This window comes from Triturus cristatus, chromosome 10 (assembly GCF_964204655.1).
Source record: "Triturus cristatus chromosome 10, aTriCri1.1, whole genome shotgun sequence".
Lineage (NCBI taxonomy): Eukaryota > Metazoa > Chordata > Amphibia > Caudata > Salamandridae > Triturus > Triturus cristatus.
Genome location: NC_140593.1, coordinates 1160693927 through 1160719765, shown reverse-complemented (window position 1 = coordinate 1160719765; position 25839 = coordinate 1160693927). Strand labels below are relative to the sequence as shown.

Below are 25839 nucleotides of genomic sequence, written 5' to 3'. Positions count from 1 at the left end.
AAGTACATACGCATCAGGTAACATCCAACGTTGCTGCTCAGACAAATCGACCCAACATCCACTTGAATCCATTTTACCCGTTTTCTCCTTCCATTCATTCTTCTCGTTTTCAGTTGCTTCATTCTGGATTGCCTTCACACTTTCAATCGTATTCTCACACATTCCTGATTCCGCAATCCATCTTGCAGACGTTGCAACGTACATTCGGCTCGTCATGTTCTTGGCCGTTTCTTTAGCGACCTCATCAGCAAACGCATTCCCACGGCCAACATCATCCGTAATCTTCCGATGTGCACTGCACTTCACAATTGCAACTTCATTCGGTAGAGTCAGGGATTCCAATAGATCGCTGACTAACTGTCCATGTTGGATCTTAGTCCCATGGGACGTGAGAAAACCTCTTTCTCTCCAGAGACGCCCAAAATTGTGTGCAACGCCGAAGGCGTACTGGCTATCAGTAAACACATTCACTCTCTTTCCCTCAGCTAAAACACATGCTCTTGTTAATGCAATTAATTCTGCAGCTTGGGCAGAATTCTGACTTACTCTTGCAGTCTCAACAATCGTACTCAAAGCCGTAACTGCATACGCGGCCGTCACATCACCATTCTGTAGTTTAACCTCTTCAATGCCCGTGACGAGCTGGTCTCGTCATGGGCCGCGGTTGCGCTGTGCCCATGACGAGACCAGCTCGTCACAAACCCCGCCCGCTAATGAAACGGCCGGCACAGGGCGGCGAAAGGGGCGGGCACTGAAGGGGTTAAAACACGACCCATCGACATATAAAGTGCCGTCTGGGTCTAGTAACGGAGTGTCTTTTAAATCAATCCTACCTTTTGTCTCTTCCTCAGTTCTGAAACAACAATCATGGGGCTCTGAATCACTCGACTCCTGAGTAGTCGGCAACAGTGTTGCTGGATTCAAGATGTTGCATCGCTTAATCTGAATGTGACTTGCCAAAAGCGTCAGCTCATAGCCTGATAGTCTAGCACTGGTGAGGTGCTGAGTTTTCGTTCGATTCATGAGTGTATCCACAGCATGTGGAACCATGACTACTAACATGTTGTTCATGACTAGTCCAGCAGACTGTCGGATAGACACTGCAGCTGCCGCTGTAGCTCTCAAACAACTTGGCAATGCTCTGGCTACCGGATCTAATGTGGATGAGAAATATGCACAAGGCCGCTGTTTATCACCAAATTGTTGTGTTAAAACACTCAAAGCACAACCTTCTCTTTCATGGACATATAGAGTAAATGGCTTACTGTAGTCAGGAGTACCCAACACAGGGGCTGAACACAGCGCATCACGTAAGTCGGAGAAGCTCTGTTGACATTCATCAGACCATGGCAAAGGGCTCGGAACACCTTTTCCAGTCAGGGCTACCAATGGTTTCGCCATGAGAGAAAAATTTGGGATCCATTGCCTACAGTATGACGTAATACCCAAAAACGCACGCACTTCTCTCTGTGTGCTTGGTACAGTCATCTGTGAAATTGCTTTGATTCTCTCTGGGGTCAACCTTCTTCCCTCCTTTGACAAAAGATGACCTAAGTAGGTCACTTCTTGGCAACAATATTGCAGTTTAGAAGGTGACACCTTGTGATGTAATTCTGACAAATGACGCAACAAAGAAATTGTAGCTGCTTTGCAAGTTTCCTTGTCATCAGCGGCTAGTAAAAGATCGTCTACGTATTGGATCAGAGCAACACCATGAGGAAGTACAAGGGCATCTAATTGACTCTTCAATGCTTGGCTGTAAATTGAAGGACTTTCACAATAACCTTGTGGAGCGCGTTTGAATCTGAAACTGCGACCTCCTAAGGAGAAACCGAAAATGTCTCTACTTTCTTCGGCTATGGGAATGCTGAAAAAGGCATTTTTCAAGTCAATCACTGTAAACCATGAAGCTGAGGCAGGAATTAACGTTAGTAATGCAGTGATATCTGGTACCACAGGAAACTGTGGAATCACTATTTTGTTAACCTCTCTGAGGTCAATCACAAATCTGTAAATTGGAGGTTTGGAAGGGTCAGTACGTTTCAAAATCGGCAGAACAGGACTATTGCAGACGTTTCCTCTAGTTTCCTCAATCACATCTTTCTGTATTAAGTCTTTCACAATCAGCAAGAGTGCTCGTTCACCTTCATTCGAAATCCGATACTGCGGGATTCGTGGGAATTTAACATTAGCTTTCAGACTTACCACATAAGGGGGAATTTCCAAGAGGCCTACATCGTTAGGACCAGTTGCCCAAAGAGTATCAGGGAGAGAACGCAGCTCCGGTGGGAGCTTGTCCATCGACATATACATTGGAGAGATGACTCTTTTGCCTAGTGTGAGCTGTACTCCCGAAGGAGAACAGTACAGTGTCGCGTGCAGGCGTTTCAACAGATCTAAACCAAGCAGATTCTCATTACAACCGTTTGTTAGAATAAGGGGTGCTTCTAGTTCGCATGGCCCAACAGAAATTGACAAAGGACTAGAAACAGGATTGTGAACAGGGGCGCCTGAGAAACCTACTGAAGTGTTCGTTAAGCCAGACAAAGGTGCGCCAGGGAGTTTCGCATGCATAATTGAACTTTTTGCCGCACCAGTATCCAACAGAAACGGTTCGACCACGCCTGAGGTAACTACTGCGACATAAGGTCCACTCTGATTAACTGGAACTGATACTACTCCCTCTCTCTGCCTGCGGCTGTCCTAGTGCTCGCTTCTTTGAATGTCTTCATTATGATCATAGTAATCTTCAACATGATACTGTGGAGATCTACCTGGTTGCGTAGGTTGTATATTTCGCTGATCGAAATAATTCGATTGGCGATCAGTCTGTGGTGTCATCATACCACGCCCTCTACCTCTAGGAGCTTGCATAAACCCAACATTACCTCTCTGAGCTGGGACACCACTAGTTTGTGGGTGCAGTACTGGACACTCATTCTTATAATGACCCTCCTTTTTACAATAAGCACACTGATTCCATGCTAACTGTTGTCGGGGAAAACCATAATTAAATCTTTGGGCCGTCCCTTGCTGGAATTGTGGCTGCTGCTGAAACTGGAGTCGCTGCTGTGAATCTGACTGATTCGAACGAGGCGGATACGCCTGTTGCAAAAGAACTTTGGTCTTTAAATCTTTTGTTTTCTTTTCTGATTTTTCCTTCTCTTCTTTCTCTCTATTCTCGTAATACTGAGCAGTTGCAAGTATCTGTGCTGTCGTCGACACTGCCCATGCACTTTCAGAATCCTTTAACTTGTTACTAAGCTCAGGTAGTAAATTAAACACGAACTTGTCGACAAACAATCTCTGGCCTCCCTCAGTACTCATATCTTGCCCACTGTGGTCTACGAAGGTCTCTTCAAATCTAGTGAAGAAGTCAGAGACGCTTTCATCCTTCTTTTGCTTGCATGCCGATAATTTATCCCAATTGACTCGTAACGCTGGCATCAGCGTTTTCATCAGAGTAATTATTCTGCCAGGTAAGGCAGCAATCAGAGGTTCAGGTTTAGCACCGCCAACTTGTTGCGCATCTGCAGCTATAATAGCTGCCCAATCACCTCCTAAGGCGACTGGGTGGTTCTCTTGCCGAATTTTGGCCCATATAGGCTGTGGCACCACATTACCAAATAACATTTCATTGTCTGCCAAATTCATGACGCACGCTTGAACTGTCTGTGTTAACTCTTTGTAATAACCAGCAGGATTTTTACGTGGGTCTGGTAACGCTTGTTTTACTGCTAATACTTCGGCCCGTTTCCAAGGGATGTGTATCCACACTCTCTGGAATTGTGCTGGAGCAGCTGCAATACCAATAGCCGCATCAGCTTGAACTGCATCACGCCATATGGGTGGAACTTCCCTCATCGGATATTGACCTCGTCTTTTCCTAGTAGTAATCGGTGAACCATCAGGGTCTCTTGTCGCTCGAAGAGGGGACTCATCCCTATAAGCTAAAATCAGTTCTATCGCTCCCCTTACTTCTGGACCTATCACCATTCCTGCGGCAAATTTCTGTTGAATATTTATCAGGTCAGCGGGGACGGAGTCTAAATCATCATCTTCCCATTCTTCACGCACAAGAGAACACATCACGTCAAAAACGTAACGTTGAGTAGGTTCATTCCATTGCATAAATGTATCTAACACTCTCTGTGCATCATACTTCACAGCTTTCGACATCCACCTAAGAGCTGTCGAATCTAAATTGTCTCGTTCTTGGGGACCAGGAAGCTGGCTACGTCTCTGTATAGAGTCAGAAACGGGGGTCCCAATTAAAGACCCGTAGAGAGGAGTTAAGATATTAGTTACAGAGTCGGTTATTTTCCTACGAACGGAAAGCGGAGTCAGAATGTTCACAGGGTTCGGGAGCAGGGCAGCTGGAGCAGATGAAATAGTAAGGGTGGGAGTAGCAGGTAAAGCAGTTTGCGAAACGACAGGCAAAGGCGGAACGGGCAACCCAGGAAGAGGGGGTGCCGAAGGAACATTAACCACGGGAAGGATAGGAGCTGCAATCAAAGGAAGTGGAGCAACTATTCCAGGCTGACCAGCAGCTGGCTGTACAACAGGTAGCAACTGTGGTCCTGTAATACCCTGTGCATACGGTGGAGGTGAATTCAACAGGTAAGACAACAGAGGATCCTTTTCATGATCCTCCATCGGCTTAGCAGGACATGATGGCAATACAGGGTAACATTTATCAATTGCCAAATTATATTTTCTATTCGCCATCTCCATTGCTTTCTCAGTCTCGTTGACATGCAGCTGCCTAGCAGACTCCATTAAAGTCAACCCTTTCTCTCTCTGTTCTTTCTTCGTTTTCCTAATTTCTCTCTGTTTGGCTTCTTTGCGCCATACGCGAAAAGAATCAAACATTGCCGGCCGGGCTTTTTTCTTGAACAGCTTCATCTCAAGATTGTCTAGTATTTCCGTTTCGAAACTACCATGCGGTGGCCAACTAAGGACACCATCTTTTTTGGTATAACGGACCCATACTTCATTATACGTAATAGGACCCACACCATGTTTAAAATAGAGCTCATATGTAGGAGTTCCAATCGGAGGAACCGAACACGAATCCTCCAACCGGGAATCCCCGTTGCAACGTAACCAGGACAAGAAACAATTACTACTGGTAGTCATGACAACAAAAACAAATTCCAACAAAAAATGCGCAGAGAACTTAGGCCTACCAAAATGAACTAATACCAAAACAGAGATTATCTAAACAAGAGCAACCAATGATAATCTATGAATCAAACCAGAGCAACAAGGAACAACCAAATCGAGCGTAACTAAATACTTAACTGAAATGTGGAAGACGTCACCAAGGAGAACCCGTCTATGTCTCGCCGTACTAAGGTCTGCACCTCGGGTCCAAGACAGGGCGACAGTCAGGGCAGCGGTCCTCTGTAGCCGTCTGGGAACGGGAACCCTCGTGGAAGAGATCGTTGGGCCACTTTTACGACATGCAGGGATCGATGAAGCGGGGTACCTCCCTCCGGAATCTTCACACGAAACTTCTCGAACTTTTCAGGCTTTGGACCGGTACCGGATGACGTCGCCCCACGTTGGGCGCCAATTTGAGGTTCTGGACTTTTAAGAGTCCAGAGGTGTCAGGGAAACAACACCCGAAGACCCCTGAGTTCCTCCTGTCCCGGTGCACAAATAAACAGAGACACGGGCTTCTCGATGGTGGCGTCAAAGACCAAGGTTTATTTACTGCAGGGACACAGAAATCATAGGAACCACACAGAGGCAGAATCTACGAGACTGTTCAAATTGCATTAAGTGGGTTACTCTTTAAATACACGCAAAATGTCTTAGGCAACATTACACGAATATTTCTCATGCCCAACCCGGTATCCCAAACAAACAGTAAATTTGACATCAAACAATAATTAGTTGTAGGTTTTCGGTATTCGATCAGGTCCTCTCGACAGTTTTCCATTCTTTGCCCGATCCTCCCCATCATAAAAATCGTAACCTCCCCATTGTAAAAGCCCAGAAGGAAAGGAACAAAGGAACAGAGCCAGGTGCAAAGGATTGAAATGTAGGATAAGAGGTGTTTATGGATCATAAACGGGCATGGCTACCGTCTTCGGCCTTTCAGTCAGGACAACGGACACGAGAACCAGTATAGCAGGACTGGCCTCAGGCAAGGGAGGCAGCTCGATTCTGCCTAGTCATGCAGCGTCAACCTTTCTCAGGGATCGAGCTTACGTGTCCTTAACAAGATGACTCTGCCGGGGTCATCGTCCGTTCATTGACTATGTGAGGGCAAGAAACAAGATGGATGCCGTAACTAAAATGGATGCCATGACTTTTACGACAGAATGCCCTATTTTCCAGTGAATTCATGTTAGTTGCGCAGCGAAAACACTGTCATGCATATAATAGATCATTTGCGGTTCATTGGTACCGAAATCGTGTCAGTACTACGATACCGAATTCACGGGTTCGGATCGCTACAGAACCTCACAGAGAGAGGTATTCTTCCTCTCATACATTATGATATAGGGACTTTCTGTGTTTTTTAGTCTATTAATATACCCCATCGCTGTGTAGAACATAGGGGTATCTCCCTTCCTTGTTTCATTCTGTTTACACCACAGTGTCAAATCTTGCCTGATTTGTCTTTTCAGCTACATGTAACACTTTGGCAGATTCAAGAAGGAAGGGAAAAGGATTCCAGGACAAATCTTGGGTTTCCCCTGCCAGTGAAGGACCATACTTTTTCCCACCCAAATTTCTGTCTCTGAGTTTGATGTCTGTATAGTGCGTGCTTCAAACTGATGGCTGCTTCAAACTGGATTTGTGTGCTAGTTGTGGGTGGACACTGGCAATTACCATAGTCCACTCCTCCACTCACCCCAGCCTTCAGAGTCCAAGTTTATTGTGACCTTCGTCATCTTGGATTTTCCTAGGCACATTGCTTTTTGTCCGTTTGCATTAAAGCCAACAGGAACCACTGTAAACATATTTAGGCCAGGTCCTTTGGACAAATACTCTATTGGTCAGAGGGAGACTAGAAGTGTCTTAGGGCAGTGGTTCTTAACCTTCTGTGGACTGCCACTCAATCACTAATGAAAGCCAAGGACTTGCGCCTAAATAATTGTTACTAATTGAATTTCCCTAAAAATACTGAAAAATGTATACAACACACTGGTGTACAAATTATGAAATGTTTATTTAGTTCACAAACAAAAAAAATATTAAAATAGGAAATTGTAATGGTAAAGTTGGGGCTTGTACTTTTATTTCCAACAGATGAAGTGAAATGCTTGACTCTAGCAAATAATTTTGTCTTTATTGGTACTCATCCAAGCTCTCTTTTTTGTACGTGCATACCAGTGCCTCAATTGAGGCCAACAATCATCCCTACTATATTTTGCTTCCTGTACTTGCATTGCTCCCATGAATCAACATAGGAATAGCTACTTACTTTTTAGCATCCAATCTGAAATGCCTTCATATTTAAAGTTTTTAGTTTTCCTTTTTTTATATTATTTCATTTTATAAGCAGTCCCAGGCCCCTTGAGCAGGTGTTGTGGACCCCCAAGGGACCACAGGCTAAGAACCCCTGTCTTAAGGTGTCTCTCAACCAACAGGCTGGTAAACACTACGATCTGGACTCTCACCGAGCCTTCCTCAGAACAGTGTTGTACTTGCAAAAGTATACCAGGTGGACTGAACCTGCTGCAAGGACAGAAAGACCTCCAAGGATGTCAAGGCTGATAACCTGGTTAGCTCCAGGAAGATAAAAATGCTGAAGTGGACACTCTGTGAAGAATCCCAGCTGACCTGTGGTGAACTGACCTGGACTGGACTTTGCTGTTGCCCTATACCTGACACCCTTCGAGTCTCTAAGTGCTCCCGCTGAGGTCATGGGGCCTTGGAAGTGTACTCCTGTGGTTGGTTGGGCTCCAAAAGAAGTTTGGAAACTTTTTCTAACTTTTTCTTCAGAGCGCCAGTGCTTCAAGGGGATTGGCCATGAAAAGGATGCGGCAAGCTGTTCCACATCATTGGATTGAATTTCAGGTTTGCCCACGTCAAGTAAGGTTTTTACCTTGTCAGATTGAGAGTTAGAAACTTATTTGTACTTTCTTACTACCAGGCCCCTTCAGGACTGGTCTGCTTGCTGTATTTGACCTTCACTCTATAGCAGCCAGCCTAAAATTGTATCACAGTCCCAGGCTACTGTGATCATTGATTACACCAGTACTTTGGTGTAATTTTGCTTTTCATAAATTGGAGTGGAATTTTTATTATGTTGTGCTTATGACTTTTATAACAGTTTTGGTACTACTTCTAAATGCTTTACACATTTTGGTAAGTTAAGCTTGTTTGATGTGTGCCTTAGTCAAAAGGAATTGAGCTCAGAATTAAATTATTGAAACCTTTAACTTCATTAACTAGAACTAAAAAGACAGTGAATGTATCACTTTTTGTGGATACCAAATCCACCCCTACTATCAATCCACTTTCTCACAGTAGTCATGTCTGATGTGAGATAATTGTAGGAAGCCAAAGCTTAGGGAGGAGACCAAACCTCAGAGCAGGGAGCCTCTAGAGAAGGGCATCTTTCATGCAGGAGCAGCCACAGCATGTCCTTTCCAGGATTGGAAATCAGAGCCCACAGGCTAGGATTCAAAAACGATATTTGCTTTCAAGGCATGGTGACCCATCAAGGCAGTGAGAGCAGTCAGTGGGACATCACTGAAAGCTTTATGCGGCATGCAGAAGGCATTGTGGGGTTTAAGCTGTGGCAGGCACCGGGGAAGGCCAAGCTTGATGGCAGAGTACCTCTGTGTCTCCAGCAAAGCAGCTGAGGCCGCCTGCATTCTGCATAATTCAGTTCTGTGCACTTTGTAACAGGGAAATCTGGCGAATGGAGCCCAGGACTAGGGTTTTAATCCCTTGGCATTTTGGGACCAGTTCAGAGCTTCACATCCCACCAGAGCAGATGGAACCTTCCTGGGGCCTGTGAACCTGGGCAATTTGCGACACAACAGGCCAATAAGTGGCGATCAGGCTAGGAGGCTGCACTCCTAGACCTACTGGAGGTCTGACCTGGGTCCTGGTCAGAGCTTTCCACACCTTCAAAGCAGGACAGACCTCCCAGGGAATGTGAATGTCCATACTGGGCCACTTGTAGCACCCTGCTCTGACAAATATAGCTCAGGGGACAGACCCTTGTACCTGCTGAAGCAGGGACGTGGTACCCTTTCCTGTGCACCTTGTGGTGAATGGAGCCCAGGTTTGCGGGACCAGACTTGTGGCTCCGCTGGAGCTCTTATCTGGGCTTGATAAGAGCTTGTCACTGGCTGACTCAAGTAAGTGCACCCAGAGCCTGTGGTATCCACCAGCGGAGTTTGCGGAGATATGCCTACTCCGCACTCCGTGGCGAACGTAGAGATAGGGAAAACTCCGCCTCTGTGGCAGAGCGGAGTTAGCTACTCCCTCCCCCTTACAAATACCTTAAAAATAATAAAAAGAAGGCACTTTTCTTGTATTTCTGCCACATCCCTTGCCTGGCCGCTCTCCTTAATGCTCCTCTTGCTTCCCTTTTCATTGAAAAAAACACTACGTTGTACGTCTTGTATGTTTGCATGCACACTCGCAGGACGTACAACGTAGTGTTTTTTTCAATAAAGAAGGATGCGAGCCATTGGGGGACACTAGAGGGCATGCTAGCAAGATGGGTGACTTTGTTTGAGGCTCCTTGCTGCCCAGGACCAACATCCTAATCAATCCTGCACAGTTACTGTCAACAGCAGCTCAAAAATGCAAGGAACAACAAGAGCACTGAGACCCACCGGCCCTGGGCCAAAAATAATGCAGTACCGGGCTTTAGAGGAGCTGTGAGGCCAAACTGTCAGCCGGCCTGAGCTTGCTCAGCAAAATGGAGGCCTCCTAGGGAGTGGAGCTGCAGCGGAACAGGGAGGGAGAGTAACACCTGCACAGGAGACCCGACGGCGCCTCCTAGGGAGTGGAGCTGCAGCGGAACAGGGAGGGAGAGTAACACCTGCCCAGGAGACCCGATGAGCGGCACAGGGGGCTACTTGGCTGCGGAGGCCCCCAGAAGAGCCTGTGGATAATGGGGGCTGGAGGAGGCCACTGGAGATGGAGTAGTAGCAACAGCCATGAGCAAGGCCGCTACTACCGGAGTTATCGCTAAGATGCAAGCACAACACGGAGGCAGGGAAAATATGGGCAAAATGGACGGTAAACAAGCAAAGCTACCATTCGAAGCACGTAAATCCACTAAAGCTGCTGCTGACCCAGAAAACGCAATGGTGGACGGCCCTAGCTCTGTGGCCCCGACATCCACGGATGACCTAAAGGAACTTCTCATAACAATGAAACACAGTCTCACCTCAATAGAAGCAAACATGGACGCAATGAACACCCACATTGACAAAGTCACTCGTACACACGATCAGCATAAAGAGCACCTAAAGGAAGTGGAGCAATGTGTTTCCACTCTGGAAGACAAATCTGCGGGCGGAAAAGAACAACTACTCCATATAGAACGTTTACTGAAAGTCAAATCGGCCAAGAATGAGGACTTAGAATCGAGGTCGCTCTGCAATAACATTCGCATATTGGGTGTGCCGCCAGAGTCAACCAACACAGGCCGAATGGAGGAATATGTGGAGTGCCTCCTGACGACTGTATTCAAGAGAAGTGCTTTTTCCACAATGTTCATCATAGAAAGAGCCCATCGCTCGCTGGCTGCTTGACCTCCACCAGGAGCTCCCGCCAGACCGATAATTGCACGCATACTCAATTATCGGGATCGCTACACTGCTTTGAGACTAGCTCGAGAGCAAAAAACGATCTCTTACGAAGTCTCTGAACTGGCCATCTTCCGGGAAGGCAGACGCCAGCTACACCCGACACTGGAACACAAACGGTGTGTCAGGAACTGTGAGGAAGGTGGTTTCCTTACCTGTCACCTGTGTAGACTGAAGAGGGAGCTTCGGACTGCGAGTACGCTGGAGCTGCTCTTCCTTCGATCAACTCCTCGTGGAACCCGCATCGCGGGTTTCGCTTCGCCTCTGGGTCTTTGTTTAGCGCTGCTGGAAGTGCGCTGTGACTGTGAGTTCTAACTTCAGACAGAGCCTCTGTGGCGGTGGTGTGGGCAGGGCTGCGAGCGTGGTCAGGTGAGGACTTCAAGTCCCAGGAGCGCCTGACCCTCGGCATCACCAGCAGCTGACCCGCTCTCCCTGCTGGCTCCTCCCCCGCCTCAGCGCGGCTATAACCCTCCCTTGTGATACCGCAACGCGGGAGCGCGCGGGAGCGCGCCGGGAGAAGCCCGGGACAAGGGCGGGACCGTCTGAGGCCGTCAGAGGCTGCAGAAGGCTGGGCTGGGCCCCCTCCCTTGGTTCTCCGGTATTAAACCTGTGTGACACTGCTTTTATAAATTGTATTGTCTTTTAGGATTTTGAGTTGTTTTATTCTACAATTGTTTTAATTGATTCTTACTCCCCGTTTAATATAGCCTCATGACGGCTAAAAAACTACGCTCTGGGCGAGTGATTGTGGGGAGATCAGGGTCTAAAACCAAATCTAACCCCCTTCGGAACAAAATTGCAACTTCCATGCAATTGAAAGGTCAATGTCAGCTTTTCAATTTTTGGGACAAAGGGAAAGATAAACCCACTGATCTGCAGCCCCCGAATGAAATCCCAGGGTCTAACGATTCGGTGCCTGTTAATGGGGTCATTGATGTTTCCTCTAGCTTAAGCATGGTTGCCAGTCAATCTTTGCCTATTTTAGTTAGTCCCGAAGTACTAAGGGGCTCGCCTTCGGCGTCAAATAATGATAAAATTGTCCCCTCCCAAGTTGCCCTAATGGATGTTCCTAAAGTTTCAGTGAATACTGATCCTTTGTCAGTCGCGTTAGTTAAATCCCCTGTAGTAGGGAACGATTTTACACTGCCCGACATTGATTTAACAGCTCATAGGGCGCGGGTGGGATCATTACAGGGGAACCGTAAAGGCGTGCCTTTAGAGGAAGCAATAACTATTTCAAGTACCGGTCCTCTAAGAAGCACTCCTTCGAATAAACTAGATTTTTCCCTTTCTCAATTAAACTTTACATCTTGTTCTGGTCCAGTGTTGAACAATTTAGCTGAGGGCTCTCCAAACATTAATGGGAGGCTAATTTCTAATTCTTTGTCCTCTTTGGAATCAATTCTTTCTTCGATTTTGAGTTTGCTCGAAAAATTTGTGGGAGGTTCGGAATGTATTTTTGACACTGTAACGCAAATTTTGCAAGTTCTCTTGCTAAGTAAAAATGAGTTAGTGTCAGATCTTCCCATACCATCGGCTTCTCCATTGGTGCCCCCAAAAATAGGCACTCCTCCCGCTTCGGCAGTTTTGGATTCAGCTCAATCTGCTCCTTTGATAGAGGGTGATAAGGTAAAGAAGCTTGTAGCTCTTCCTGCTGTCCCCAATCCTGCCAAAGTGGTTTCGGCTGGCGCTAATTGTATAGCTCCAATGAGTGACAAGATAGAGGTAATAGCAACATCTCCTCTCATTCCCAAATCCGTAATTCCATCTCTTTTTCCGATATTCTCCTTGCCATCTAGCAAAGAAGAGGAGATTCCCAAAGTAAATACGGGATTGTTGGGAAAAGTGAGTCCCCTGAAACACAAAAAGATTAGAATGAAGAAGAGGAAACCCATTCGAAGATTCGCTAAAAAAAGACAGAGGAAACTTCTTTTTGATAAGAATGCTGAATTAAGTTCAGAAGATTCCCCGCAGGTGGAGCAGTCCCCTACCTCTCATGTAGAAGCTAGGGTTGTCTCGCCTAAAGAAGACGCCCCTGTCTCTGGTTTAGGTCCTATAAGCTTTACCAATTCTTTCTTCCCCAAGGTTTCCCACCCTTCCGCCAATCCTTTTTCAGCTTATTGTAATGTTAAAGCAGGATCTTGCCAAGTTATTTCTAAGGTTAACACCTCTTCCGTCATCCCGTCCCCTAATTCCCTAAATCCTTCAGCAAGACCCTTTCAGGTTCCACCTTCAATGTCAGTTATTCTCCCAAAAGAAAAAATAAGTGTGGATACTTTATATCTTGATTTTTCTCCCTTGTTTGAACCAGATTTAATTTTAAATAGATCTGCCCTATTGATCTGTTTTAATGAGATTGAAAGTTTGAAATTAATTCAAACGTCTGACTTAGATGTTGTATTTCTCCTTAACTCCTTCGTGGGGAAACCAATAAGATCAACAAGGGTGAAATTCCATTCGAAAGTTGTGTTAAATCTTGTTCTACAGTGGGCAGAGGAATTTCAAGTTAGAGGGATAGATGTCATGCCACACTTGCCAATTCTTCACTATCACTTCCCTCTAATACGGGTGTGCTGTTGCCGGATTGGTCTAATCTTAGATCAGAGGACCTAAAAATTTGTGTGGCTAGGAATGAAAGGCTAGTTTCATACAAAAACGCTCCCCTTAAGCAGACAGGGAAGGATGACCAATTTAAATGGAGTTGGTTACCTGGAGTTCTAGCGAGTAAATCCGCTCCCTGTTCTAAACAACCTTCCAATTTTTAACAGAGAGCTGAAATTTATCTCATGGAACACTGCCGGATTCAAGGATTATAAGGAGAAATTGGGTTTCTTGCATTCTCAAAAGGCAGATATAATTTGTTTGCAAGAAACCTGGGTTGAAGGAAGATTAGCTTTGGAAAAAGACTATTTTGTTTTGGAATACAATGCAACCAGCACTAGAAGAGGTCATGCTAAGGGAGGGTTAGCATGCTTGTTATCTAACAGATTGCAATGGAACTATTCACACTATTTAGATCCAGGGAAACTGTTTCAAGCAATAACCCTAAAAGATGTATTTGAGGATTGCCCTAATAGATTGTTGATTGTGGTTAATATTTATATTCCCCCCAATTGTAGTTTTAATACTGGTTTAAAAAATGTGTTCACTTTTTTAACTAAAGCGTTAGATGTCTCCCCAACTCCGCATGTGTTAATGTTTGGGGACCTAAATTGTAATATATCTACCTGTGGGTTGGAGTTGTTTAGAAATATTCAATTGGAAGAGTCTCTGAATATTCCTCCTGCCCAGTTTCCGTCTAAAATTAAAACTAACAAAAGAGGTAAACTTATCTTAGATGGTTTACTTAAAGTTGAATGCTTAATAGTAAACGGGAGGCTTCCGTCTGACACCCCGGCAGCTTATACTCGTAAATCTAATAAGGGAAAATCTATTATTGATTTTATCATGGTAGATTATTCCGGTTTTCACCTACTAAAGGATATGAAGGTCATTGAGTCTATTCTTAGTGACCATAATGCATTGATGCTTTCTGTCTCTGTTAATCTTCAGAAAGTGGATCCGTGGAGTCTGGATACAGATCTTGTGAATTTTGATTCCAGCTCTGGGAAATGTTTTTGGAACCCTTGTACTATTGAAAATGTAGTGCCTCTTTTGTATTTTACTGTTGAGAATTTACCCCTCTGGGAAGGGAGAGTGCTGTTAAGTTTTTTCAATTTTTTAGATTCTGTAACCGCTAGCGCAAAAAAGAAACCAGGTGTGAAACAATCCCTCGTAGTCCCTCATCCTCTACGGGCTTTAAATAGAGAAATAAACAAAGTGGTAAGGGGACAATTTTTATTCTTTACTCAAGAAGCTAAGTCTAAGTTGTTTATCTTAAAAAGAAGGAGAGTTAGACTTAAGGCCCGTTTAAAACGTTCTAAGGAAGATGCCCTCTGGATTCAACTGAGGGAAGCTTCTTATAATGGCCAAGCCAAGACATTCTGGTCCTTAATTGGCAAAGGCTGTGGTACTAGAGCCAGTCCTACGCCTATTGCCATTGAGGAACAGGTGTGGGTTCTTTATATCGAGAAGTTGTACAGTAATAATAATTCTCAAGTTTTTAATGTCGAATCTGATAATGTCTCACGTATACTTAACTGTCCAACGGAAAAGGAAATTGAATATGCCATTAAGAATATGCGTTCCTCTGGTGCGATGGGCCCTGATAAAATCCCAATTTCAGTATTAAAACACCAGAGTGAACTTTGGAGTAAAATACTCTTTCCAGTGTTTAAATTTTGTTTTTCTAATGGAACAGTCCCCCCCTCCTGGAAAGGAAGTATTATTGTCCCTTTATATAAAAAAGGGGCAAGAGATCTACCGCAAAATTACCGTCAAATCGCTCTGCTTGATGCCATTGGTAAGGTTTTCGCAAAATGTGTGCTTACTTTAATGAATCAATGGGTATCTGAACATAAAATTCTTCCCATGGAGCAAACAGGTTTTAGACAAAATCATGGAACTTTAGACAACCTGACTGCATTGCAAGTTATTAATGAAAAATATGTGAAAATCCGTGGTGGTCAGGTATATGGCGCCTTTATTGACTTCTCCACCGCCTTTGATAAAGTAGATAGAATTTTGCTGTGGAGAAAGTTATTTAACTTAGGTATGCCCCCATTCCTGATCAAGTTAATTCGCGCCCTTTACTCTGACACCTGGTGCAGAGTTCTACTTGGAGGTGAACGTGGTGTATCTAAATTAATTCCCACTTCCAATGGGTTGAAGCAAGGTTGCCTTTTGGCTCCATTGCTATTTTCCTTGTATACGGTTGATTTACCCGTCACACTTTCCGCTTGCGCCGGTATTGCCCCGTCCTTGGGTGGTGTTCCAATTGCATGCCTTATGTATGCAGACGATATCCTAATTTTGGATCTCACCCCAAAGGGCCTGAACAATCGGTTGCAAGCACTCTCTGAATTTGCGGAAAGTCATTTCCTATCAATAAATACGGCAAAAAGCAAAGTGATTTGCTTTTCTGGTAGAAAGAAGTCTAAATGCCTTAATTATCCATGGGTTGTGGGGGGGAAAAAACTGGAATGTGTGAAATCATACACCTTCCTAGGTAAAATTGTCACTTATAATTTAAGTGACAAACTACACATTGACAATAACTCTCGGAAGGCTATTTGTCAGGGAAAGAGTTTAGTTTCCCTGTATAAAGCCACAGGTAGAAGGCATTTTTCTATTCTTTTAGATGTTTTCAGAGCGAAAGTTCCGGCCTCCCTGTTATACGGAATTGAGTTAATTGATGTAAAAAAGTGGAGTTTTTTAAACCCTGTGGAAGGGAAAATTTTACGCAGTTTAATGTCTGTAGGTACAGCAAATTCGACTGCTTCTCTGAGACAGGAATTGGGTTTACGTAGCAGTTGGGTTCAAGGTCTGGCAAGTATAATACGTTGGGTAGTAGCTCTATCTAAAGGTGAACCTAATACCTTAAGAGATCTTATAAAAAATGAATTACTAGGATCTTTTAATGATTTCTCCCTGATTGTAAAAAACTTCAGATTTGCCGTGTTGCAATTGAAATTGGATGAGGAGACTTTATTTTTATTATCCTCTCATCCATTAAAAACTGTTCTGAAGTCAGCCTCTTGGGAATTGGGGTTTTGTCAGGATAGAGACTTCTGTTTAGCGAAAAGAGGTGGTACGCCTGTTATTGATTCTTATACCCTGCGGAAAGCTCAATCGTATATGTTTTGGAACATTTCCCATGGCGTCAGGCGCCTTGTGTTCTTATTAAGACATAATTTGCTTCCCCTGAAAGCTCTACATGCCAGCTGGTATGGTCATTCGGCATGCTGTGATCTTTGTCAATTGTATGATCAGGACTTAGATCATGTCATGTTTGTTTGTTCTGCACTGATGTCTTGCAGGCGTAGATGGTTAAGACCAATTTGCTTACAACTCAACATATTATCTGCTTCTTCATTTAAGGCAGCCTTGATTAATCCTCCTAATGAAATGTTTGCTTTTAAACTGTACAACTTTTTTAAATGTTTTTTGGACCTGTATTAAGATGTCTCGAGTAATTGTGATGGAATAATGTATTATGTATTTTTTGTTTTGCATGTATATGTTGTTTTATGTGGACCTCATAAAGAGTTCCTTATCATAATAAAATAAACTTGAAAACTTGAACTGGCCATCTATCCGAACTTCACAATGGTGGTCCAAGACGCCAGGAAAAAGTTCCTCCCAATCCAAAAAAATTTGCAACCAGCCAACCTTCCTTATGCCATGCTCTTCCCAGCGAAACCGCGGATCACACACCAGGGCAAGCAACACTTTTTCACCAACCCTCAGCATGCTGCAGATTTCTTGAAGGCTACTCTCCGAAGATCTCCTCAGAATGATCCAAACCTGAGCCCTTCTCGATCTAATGCAGCCCTATCTGACATAGAGTAAATATGTGAAAATAGAGGCAAACCGGGGCCTTGCGCACCCCGTGTTCTCTGCCTCGCCACACGTGGCGGAGGCAGACACACGGGTCGCTGAGTTTCACCAAGCCACACCAGACAGTCGAAACGGACATCCTATTGACTATCGTGCTTGAAACACAGCAACAACAACGCCATGGGGCTGTACAGGCCTCTTCCCAGCATGCCACCCGAAAGCATCACAGGGACGGAAGGGGAACTGATTCCCAACCTGGGTACCCTCGTGCTGTACGAGGGGAGACCACCGCGCTCTCGAATGACTCCCCCACAGGACAACCCTAAGATGGTTATTGACTATTGCAGTTTTGTCTTCTATTTGAATCTTCTCACCATAGAAGATGTTATTCTACCTTTGATATCTATGTGGGAGGGGCGGAGGGAGGGAATGTAGGCCACAGCAGGTTTGGGCTGCTGATGTGGGTGGGAGGCAGGACTGAACTGCCGCCCTGGGGGAGGAGGGAGGGAACACCGGCGACAGATTCCAATGTTCTCTACAAAGGCCGTACTATCAGATACTGCACTGATCATACAGTATATAGCACACACAGTCCACAACATGCTTATTGTATGTTAAATGACACACCTGAAGCCACTTAGCTATAACTTTCTCACGTGGAATGTGAGAGGCCTTGGGAATCCAAGTAAGCACCGACACATCCTGGCCTATCTTGATCGCCACGATATTCATATTGCAATGCTTCAAGAGATCCACATGGGCCCTACATCACCAACAACGTTTTCATCCCGTTGGGCTTCATATAGATGCTGCTCGACATACCCCACCTTGGCTCGAGGGACCGTGATTCTCATAAAGAAAAATGTCCCCTATGTACCGATAGGGGACATGGCTGACCCTATGAGCCAATACTGTCATCCCAATCCATCATGCTGGCATGTTGCTATGGTCCCAACAATGACGACCCCACCGTTTTTAACATTCTCTGAGGGAAAATACTAGACATAGGCTCTACACTATGCTTGGGGGAGACTTTAATTTAACCCTTGACCCAAAGACAGATCAACAGTACCCAAAACCCTAACATTACACGGGGCCCAAATACAATTATTGGAGATCTTCAATGCACACAACCTGATAGACGCATGGAGGAGGCTAGACCCAGTCAACAGAGAGGGCACGTGGTCAAGAATAGATGGATTGCTGCTATCCAGGGGACAAAAAATATGTCTCACGACTGCCTGCATCTGCCGCGCACAAACTCAGACCACTCGCTTTTATTGTTGACTCTAGCTCCTCTCTGCTCATTGTCTCCCTACCAACACTGGAGATTGCCGGTAAATGCCCTCCTCAATGTCCCTTTTCAAACAGAGCTGGTGCAAGAGATCACTGACTTCTTCTCACGTAATATAGACACGGTCCGTCAGATTTTTACTGTCTGGGAAGCTTTCAAGGTGACTATTAGAGGGATGTGCATAGCAAAGGGGGAGGTATCTTTAAGGACATTCGCAATACGCTTAGAACCTAGAAAATGAACTTTGACAACTTGAAAACCAAATGCGCTCAGACCCAAACTCTCAATTGAAGGTGCCGTTCAGAGGCAAATTTGCAGACTATCAAGATACTGCAGAGAGAGAATGCAAATTCCGAGGCAAATACTATCGTGCCAGCCAATATGGGGAAGTGGAACGTCCTGGAAAGGTCCTGTCTGAGCTCACCCGTAAACCCCGATTTTCCAATACCATTCTGGAAATTACAGATCATGAGGGTTGTGTACACAGGGACACCCCAGACATATTAGACACGTTCTATGCGTTCTACACTGACCTTTACGAAACAGACAGGACACAACAGTTAGAATTTTTGCCCTATTTCAAGGACATAGCGCTGGATTGGCTTGGACATAATCAGAGGGAGTTCCTCCTAGCAGATTTTGAGGACAAGGGGATACGTTCTGCCATTATGCAACTGCCGTCTGGTCGCACTCCCGGGCCGGACAGCCTACCGGCAGAATTTTACAAAGTGTACAGCGATACCCTCATTCTCATTCTGAAGCAGGTCTATAAGGAGGCACGAGAGACAGGTGCACTACCGCTAACAATGAGAGAAGCACTCACCATATCACTCCTTAAACCAGGCAAACCAGGGGGCAGATGTGACTCTTATCGACCGCTCTCGCTAATCAATTGCGATGCCAAAATTCTGGCTAAATTGATTGCCAACCGGGTCAGTCTACTGATGACTGCTCTGGTTATACCAGACCAATCGGGGTTCATACCCGGTAGAGCAACATCGCATAATCTACGCACGCTCTTCGCCCTTATGCAGGACATCAAGCTGGATCAAGCCGTGGTGGAGGTCTTTTTGGACGCCACCAAAGCCTTTGATTCCATTGAATGGGACTACCTGGTCAGTGTGCTTGTGAGGAAGGGATTCCTCCTCCCCTTCCTTGCATGGATCCAGTTAATATTCACAAAGCCACAGGCCAAGATACTTATTAATGGAATCTGTTCCCCCAGTTTTCATATCATGAGAGGGACGAAGCAGGGGTGCCCGCTCTCCCCTCTTCTAATCGCCTTGGCTATGGAGCCGCTTGTGGCTAAGCTCAGGCAACACCACCACGAGAACGCTCTCATATACCCTGAAAGGCAAATTCTCATCTCGGTATACCCCGATTACTTCACATTGTATTTGCGCAACCCCGAGGAGAGCCTGAATCCCTTATTGCGAGCACTCCTGCAGTTCGGGCATTACTCAGGGATAAGCATTAACTGGAGTAAACCACAAATCTTCCCCCTCACAGATATGGTTACGAAATACACCCCGGACTTCTCACTGACCTGGTGTGAAGATGAAATAAAATACCTTGGAATAATTATCACTAGGGATAGGGAAAAGCTCATGAGAGCTAATTATGGCAGAGCGCTAGACACACTCATGGACTCCATTACAAAATGGAGCAATGCCTCTTTCTATAGCGGTCCGAATAGCATTGATCAAAATTTCTCTACCTCTTCACCTGCATTCCATATGCGCCCAGCAAAACCTTCTTTAAAGCCCTTAATTCACAACTCATTCGACTGACCTGGGGGGGCAAACAATCCCAGCTGAAGTAGGGGGTATTAACGCTACCTTTTGATAAAGGAGGTTTCGAGGTTCCGGATATGGAACTATACTTCTGGAGTGCTCAGGCACACTTCGCGGTCTACTGGATGCACCCACCACCGTACATGCCACACCTTGCGGTAGAACACTGGCCCATGGTTCCGACCCCGTACTCGGCTTACATTAGCACACCCATTAACCCTAAATGCGCAGACCCCACCATATTGGAATGCACAAACAGAGCATGGAGGGCTATCGCCAACCGCATGAAGGTGGACACAATGTACTCCCCGCTATTTCCATTAGCAAGCAGATTAGACATCCCAGTCACAAGAGAAGTGAGGTGCCAACAAATGCTATGAAAATTCGAATCCAGACCTGGGGGCATTATACAAGGGTGGGACATTTCGCTCACTTGAACACTTTTTTAAGGACTGCCAACCTTCAACTATGGAGGTATTTATGTATGTGAGGCTCCGTCTCGATGCAAAGTCTGCCACTCCTGACTTCTCAGCCGATCCCCCCACCTTTAATCCATTACATGCTTTATTGCAACGGTCCTCCCCAACACATGTAGTATCGATGCTGTTTCGAACCACTCAAACTAATGGTCTGCATGGCTCCCCTGACGCACGGTCCAGGTGGGAGAACGAATTGGACTCTCCTATCACTGATGATCAATGGAAGTATTGTTGCCAACAAACGGGGAGAACCGAGGCCAGTAGCAGATTGCACATAATACATTTCAAATTCCTTCACCGCCTTTCTTACACTCCGGCAACGATTATATCGTTTCGGTCTTCGAAAGAACGACAATTGTGACAGATGGGGGAGGGAAGGTGTGGATTTGCAAACTGGGTGAAGGTGACAAATGCTCTCAGTCAGATGACAGGGGTGCATATAACCAATAACCCGCTCGCCACGCTGTTGGGCTACACCAGGGACTTTGATGCGTCCTTAAGGAAATACATATTGCTAGGCTTACTTCTAGCTAAACGCAGGGTGGCCTGTAAGTGGGGGAGAGGAAGAGCACCGAAGTTCAAGGAGTGGATGGGGGACCTCATAAATTGTCAGGAACAACTAACTGTGTATGCGGAACTGATGCCACCCACGTCTCATACTCAAGACATCTGGGAACCATTACAAACATGTTTACAGGAGCGCTCTGACACAGCAGGCAAAGCAGAAATCATTGCCGTGGGCCTAGAAGTGCTGGGGTCGGTGGGTGAAGGGAGTGGGCATGGTCGGGGAACACCTTGGAGGGCTGCATGGCTTATGAAATATACCCTCTGTAGGGTGACAGTGTGTGCCATTTGCAGCTTAATTTGCACAAGATATATACATGCTACGTAATACTACTGTGTATGGCCTGTATTCGTTTGTACTGATATTCTAATGTCGCAAAATGAGAATGTCAATTTTCTGCCGGTTGTTGTACTGTCTAACTTTGTTTCTTGCTGAAAACTTGATAAATAAAGATTTATTTATTTTTAAAGAAGGACGCAAGGTGGCAAGGAACAGGAAGGAGAGTGGCCAGGCAGGGGAGCCAGGAGAAACACAGCTAAGTGCCTTCTTTTTATTTTTTTCAATGCATTTGAGAGGGGGAGTGGAGTGGGGAGGGAGCAGAGCAGAGCTATGCGTAGCTCCACTGAGTTTTTTCAAACTGTGTGGAGCTACTTGTAGAGGCACTACGCCAGCTCCACCCATCCTTACACAACATGGCCGAACGACAAATGGAGCCAAGGCCCAAGGGAACCAGTAAGACTTTCTATCCTGCCAGAAACAGAGACTGGCCATGTGGTCACTCCTATAGCTCGGGCAGATCCCTCACAGCATCCAGCAAGAACAACTAGATGAAAAGCAGTTCACTGTACCTTCTTCCCACTAATCCAGAGGGTGACCACTAGTTTATCTCATAATGTGTGCGAACTGGGTGGCAGAGAGGGAAAGTTTCAGTAAATGTACACAATCTACATGAGCCTAGGTTGGGCTAAAAGTGTCAAACGAGCCCTCATCAGGGTTTTGAATCACATTTAATCGTTTGTATGTTTTTGCCATTCAAAATGTCACCAGTGACCAGGTTTTGACATATTTCACACACACCTGGGTGTGGTAAATGGCACGCAGATGTAACTTCACACAACATATCTAAAGAAGTTCTAATCACCTTGATTGGGGAGGGTGGAAATGTTGATGGGAAATTAAATTGAGCAAAAATTGGTGCATTTTAATGAAGGAGACAGAAAGATAAAGAAAAGAATCAGGAATTGTGCAGAATCATTGACCAACGATTGTGACAAATGCCGCAGAGTAAAACAGTACAATTCTTTGCTTTTCAGTTTCGTAAATAGACCATCTGAAATAGCAGTACCAGAGAAATGTGGAATAATCTAATGTGAATTCTAAAATACTAAAAACTACTGCTGGCCTTGAGGAGTGATAGTTCAAAGTGCTTCCTCTGAGGGACAAAACATACTATAAGAGGAGCATATTTAGTCCTCATGGATGCTCTTTGAAAAGCACTGAAACATGTGAATGGTCATCATGGGTTATCACTCAGGTGGATGACAAGAAATCTGGGCATGCCTCAGCCCAACAGCACATGAGGATAGTATGCAGACATGGCAGAGTTTCCTGCAGACAGCAGGTCGGTTGGATGAGACTGTATCACTATCCAGTCAGCCCTTGGGTAAGGTGTCAATAACTCAACAGTTAAATTGAGATGCAGACAAGAGTTCTTCCTGATAGCTCATTGGTTGTTAAGTTCAGGTGCATTCTTCAGGTGGAGAACGGGTTCTGGATGATTGAGGGAGCAGCTCTGGAAAACCTGTGCCTGAAGATGGTTATTTGAAAAAGATTTAATGAAGACAATGTAGAAAGCAGACAAAACACTTTTCATGATTAGCAATTAAATTAAATGAGTGATTCTTATATTGAATCCTAGATTTTTTTTTAATGTTTTTATTTTATTGAGGGTATTTCTTAGGCAACACACTGATACCTGAAGGGTATTGCTGAGTTTCACACAGCAAAAGGGTACAATGCCAACATAGCAGGATACAAAATCATAGAGGTATGTTTGAATGAATTAGGACAAATGTCAAACGGATCCAGAACATTGATTCTGCAAAGTATGCCTCATGGGCAAGTTGAAATTATCCTCATCTATTAGTTATTCCACAAGGATGTATGGCCTGCGCTAGGCAGTCGAACCGTCAGTCATCTGAAGGATTGATGGCAAAGAAGTGGTCCGGACCAACCACTGACTGTTGCAAAGTAGCACATCAACCCTATTGAATTGTCTCCCAGATGCAGGTGGTGTTGGTATTAGGGACACAGGCCTGGTTTTTCTGCTGGTTCTCAGCTTGAGGAGTTCCATCACCCTCAATCACACATGTCTTCTGTGCTGGCGAGCAGGGTGGAGAAAAGCAGGAGATGATCTGAGGACGCAAATTAAAAAAAATTAAAAACATAAACTGTTTATCACAAAGGTAGCTAATGGCAATATTAATGATCTAAAATATATTTTGTAGCAAAAGTGATGCTGAAACAACAATATTCTCTGCAAAATACTAAACAATATGGTATTGATGTAGAAACAAGAGGTTAAGACATATGCCTGGAAAATGCTTATGCTTATGATACATGCTTATGATCCAACTTCTTTATTAAGTATTCAGGCTTGAGCTTTCAATAACAATTACTGTAGTGCAGACTTGTTTTACATATAGCCTAGTAGCCAACTGGTGAGGGATATAGTTGTGGTAAAGACCCTTTTCCTGGGTAGAGGCCGACAATGCATGGAAGTAGAATGTTCTAAATTAAACAGAGAGAACCCATAAGAACTTTGGAGCATTGGGGCAGAAGGCCTGTACCTACCATTATAAGCCTTTAACCATTCAACTGTCTTCAATGGAGCTCTCAAAATCCAAATGTTCTAATCGGAGGTATGGAATAATCCATGCCTGACCAGTTCTCTGCTTCTCTCTATTTTGGCCTTGTACACATTTCTGAGCTTGTTCTTAAGCACAGACTGGGATTCAAAATCTTTCCAAATCCTTTCCGGTGGATGCTATGCCAGATTCTGAAGGCTGTATACCATACACAGAATTTAAGACACAATGTTGATCTCATTTCAGAAAATGCAACATAATAGTGTAAGGCACAAGCAACCCATAAGCCTGTTTTGCAAAGCACACACAAGTACACAGTTTTGTAGGGGAGATTTTTAAGAGAAACTGGATAGCTGTGCTGCATGATCTTCAGCAGGAAAGAAGCAATTCCTGCTGCTGATGATAGGAGGAAACAGTGTCTACTTTGCAGTGGTGGCTCGCATAGGGCGTGCTGCGGGGCGTTGGGGCGGGGGAGGGGCAGGGTGTGGGGTAGTAAACTCGGACATACGACAGAACAGAGGAACATAATTATTACTTTCCCCTGTTCCGTCGCATGTCCTAGTTTACTACCCCCCCCACCCTGACCCTTCCCTGCCTGACCCACTGCCCCGCAGCACTCCCTATGCGAGTTGCCACTGCTACCTTGAAAGGAATAAGCGGGGTCGTCAGTGCTTGTTACCCGGCCTGGATGGAATCTTAATTCCACCAGCAAAATCAGAGGAACTTGGTTATTCCACAATACTCTTGTAGCACATAATTACTTAAAATTCCATTGTTCCTCCTGCAGAATTAATCTGCAGCAAATACAGTTTCTGAAGTGGGCTGGCAGAGAGAGCAGTCCCTCTATGTTTAAAAATCACAGCATATTAAAGTTTAACATTGTGGGACTTCTCCCTCTTCCAGCCCTGTTTAGAAACCACTGCAGTGCATGCCCCTCAGCGCCCTTACATACTCAGCAGTGGTAAGTGAACAGGAGCCAGTTTAGTTCCTTCAGAATGGGGTTTGTGTGGTCATATTTTTGAAGGCCCTGGATGACACATGCTGCAGCATTCAGGATGCCCTTTAGGGGGTCGGTGTAAGATCTGGGAAGCCATGGAGCAGGACACTGCCACACTCTTTATATCATCCTAAAAGCAATGGTGTAGTTGAGCGCTTTAATGGGGTAATTGTAATGGATTGCGACTGAGTATGGGTCACCACGATAAGATGGAAAGTGACTGTTTAAGATTTGCAGTGGGCAGTATGTGCCAGACAATCTCCTGCACACAAGCGGAACTATTAAAAAATGTTCATGTGAGAATCACTAGTTCTTCTGTAGAATTATTGTGATAGAAACAGAGCAACTGCCCAACATGACATCTAACTTTCAGCATAATTACAGAGGAGAGGAAAAGAGATTAGTAATGGTGGAAGTTGGTGATAAAGTGAGGGTGAAGGAAACTGATTGAATATGGAAAGGAGGGAAAAGATCTTCTATCTAAAAAGCTGGTGAAAGTGAATGATGATATTGTGGTTCTGAATAATAGGAAGGTGTGGAATTAACATAAGCCTTTCTTTCCTGATAGGTTGAAAGAGGAAGTTTGTAGGCTGATGAGGAGGGATGGCTT

At 44.9% G+C, this 25839-nt stretch overlaps 1 protein-coding gene across 2 annotated transcripts in view; it reads right to left on the bottom strand.

Moving 5' to 3' along the window:
• Positions 1 to 23284: 23284 nt before the first annotated feature.
• LOC146796828 (metalloproteinase inhibitor 1-like) overlaps positions 23285 to 25839 on the bottom strand; it is a 50136-nt gene continuing 47581 nt past the window's right edge. For both annotated transcript variants that reach the window (XM_085629569.1, XM_085629570.1), the window contains exon 6: positions 23285 to 23779. In XM_085629569.1, coding sequence (XP_085485695.1) covers positions 23630 to 23779 — 150 coding nt within the window. In that variant the 3' untranslated portion in view covers positions 23285 to 23629. The remainder of the gene's footprint in view (positions 23780 to 25839) is intronic.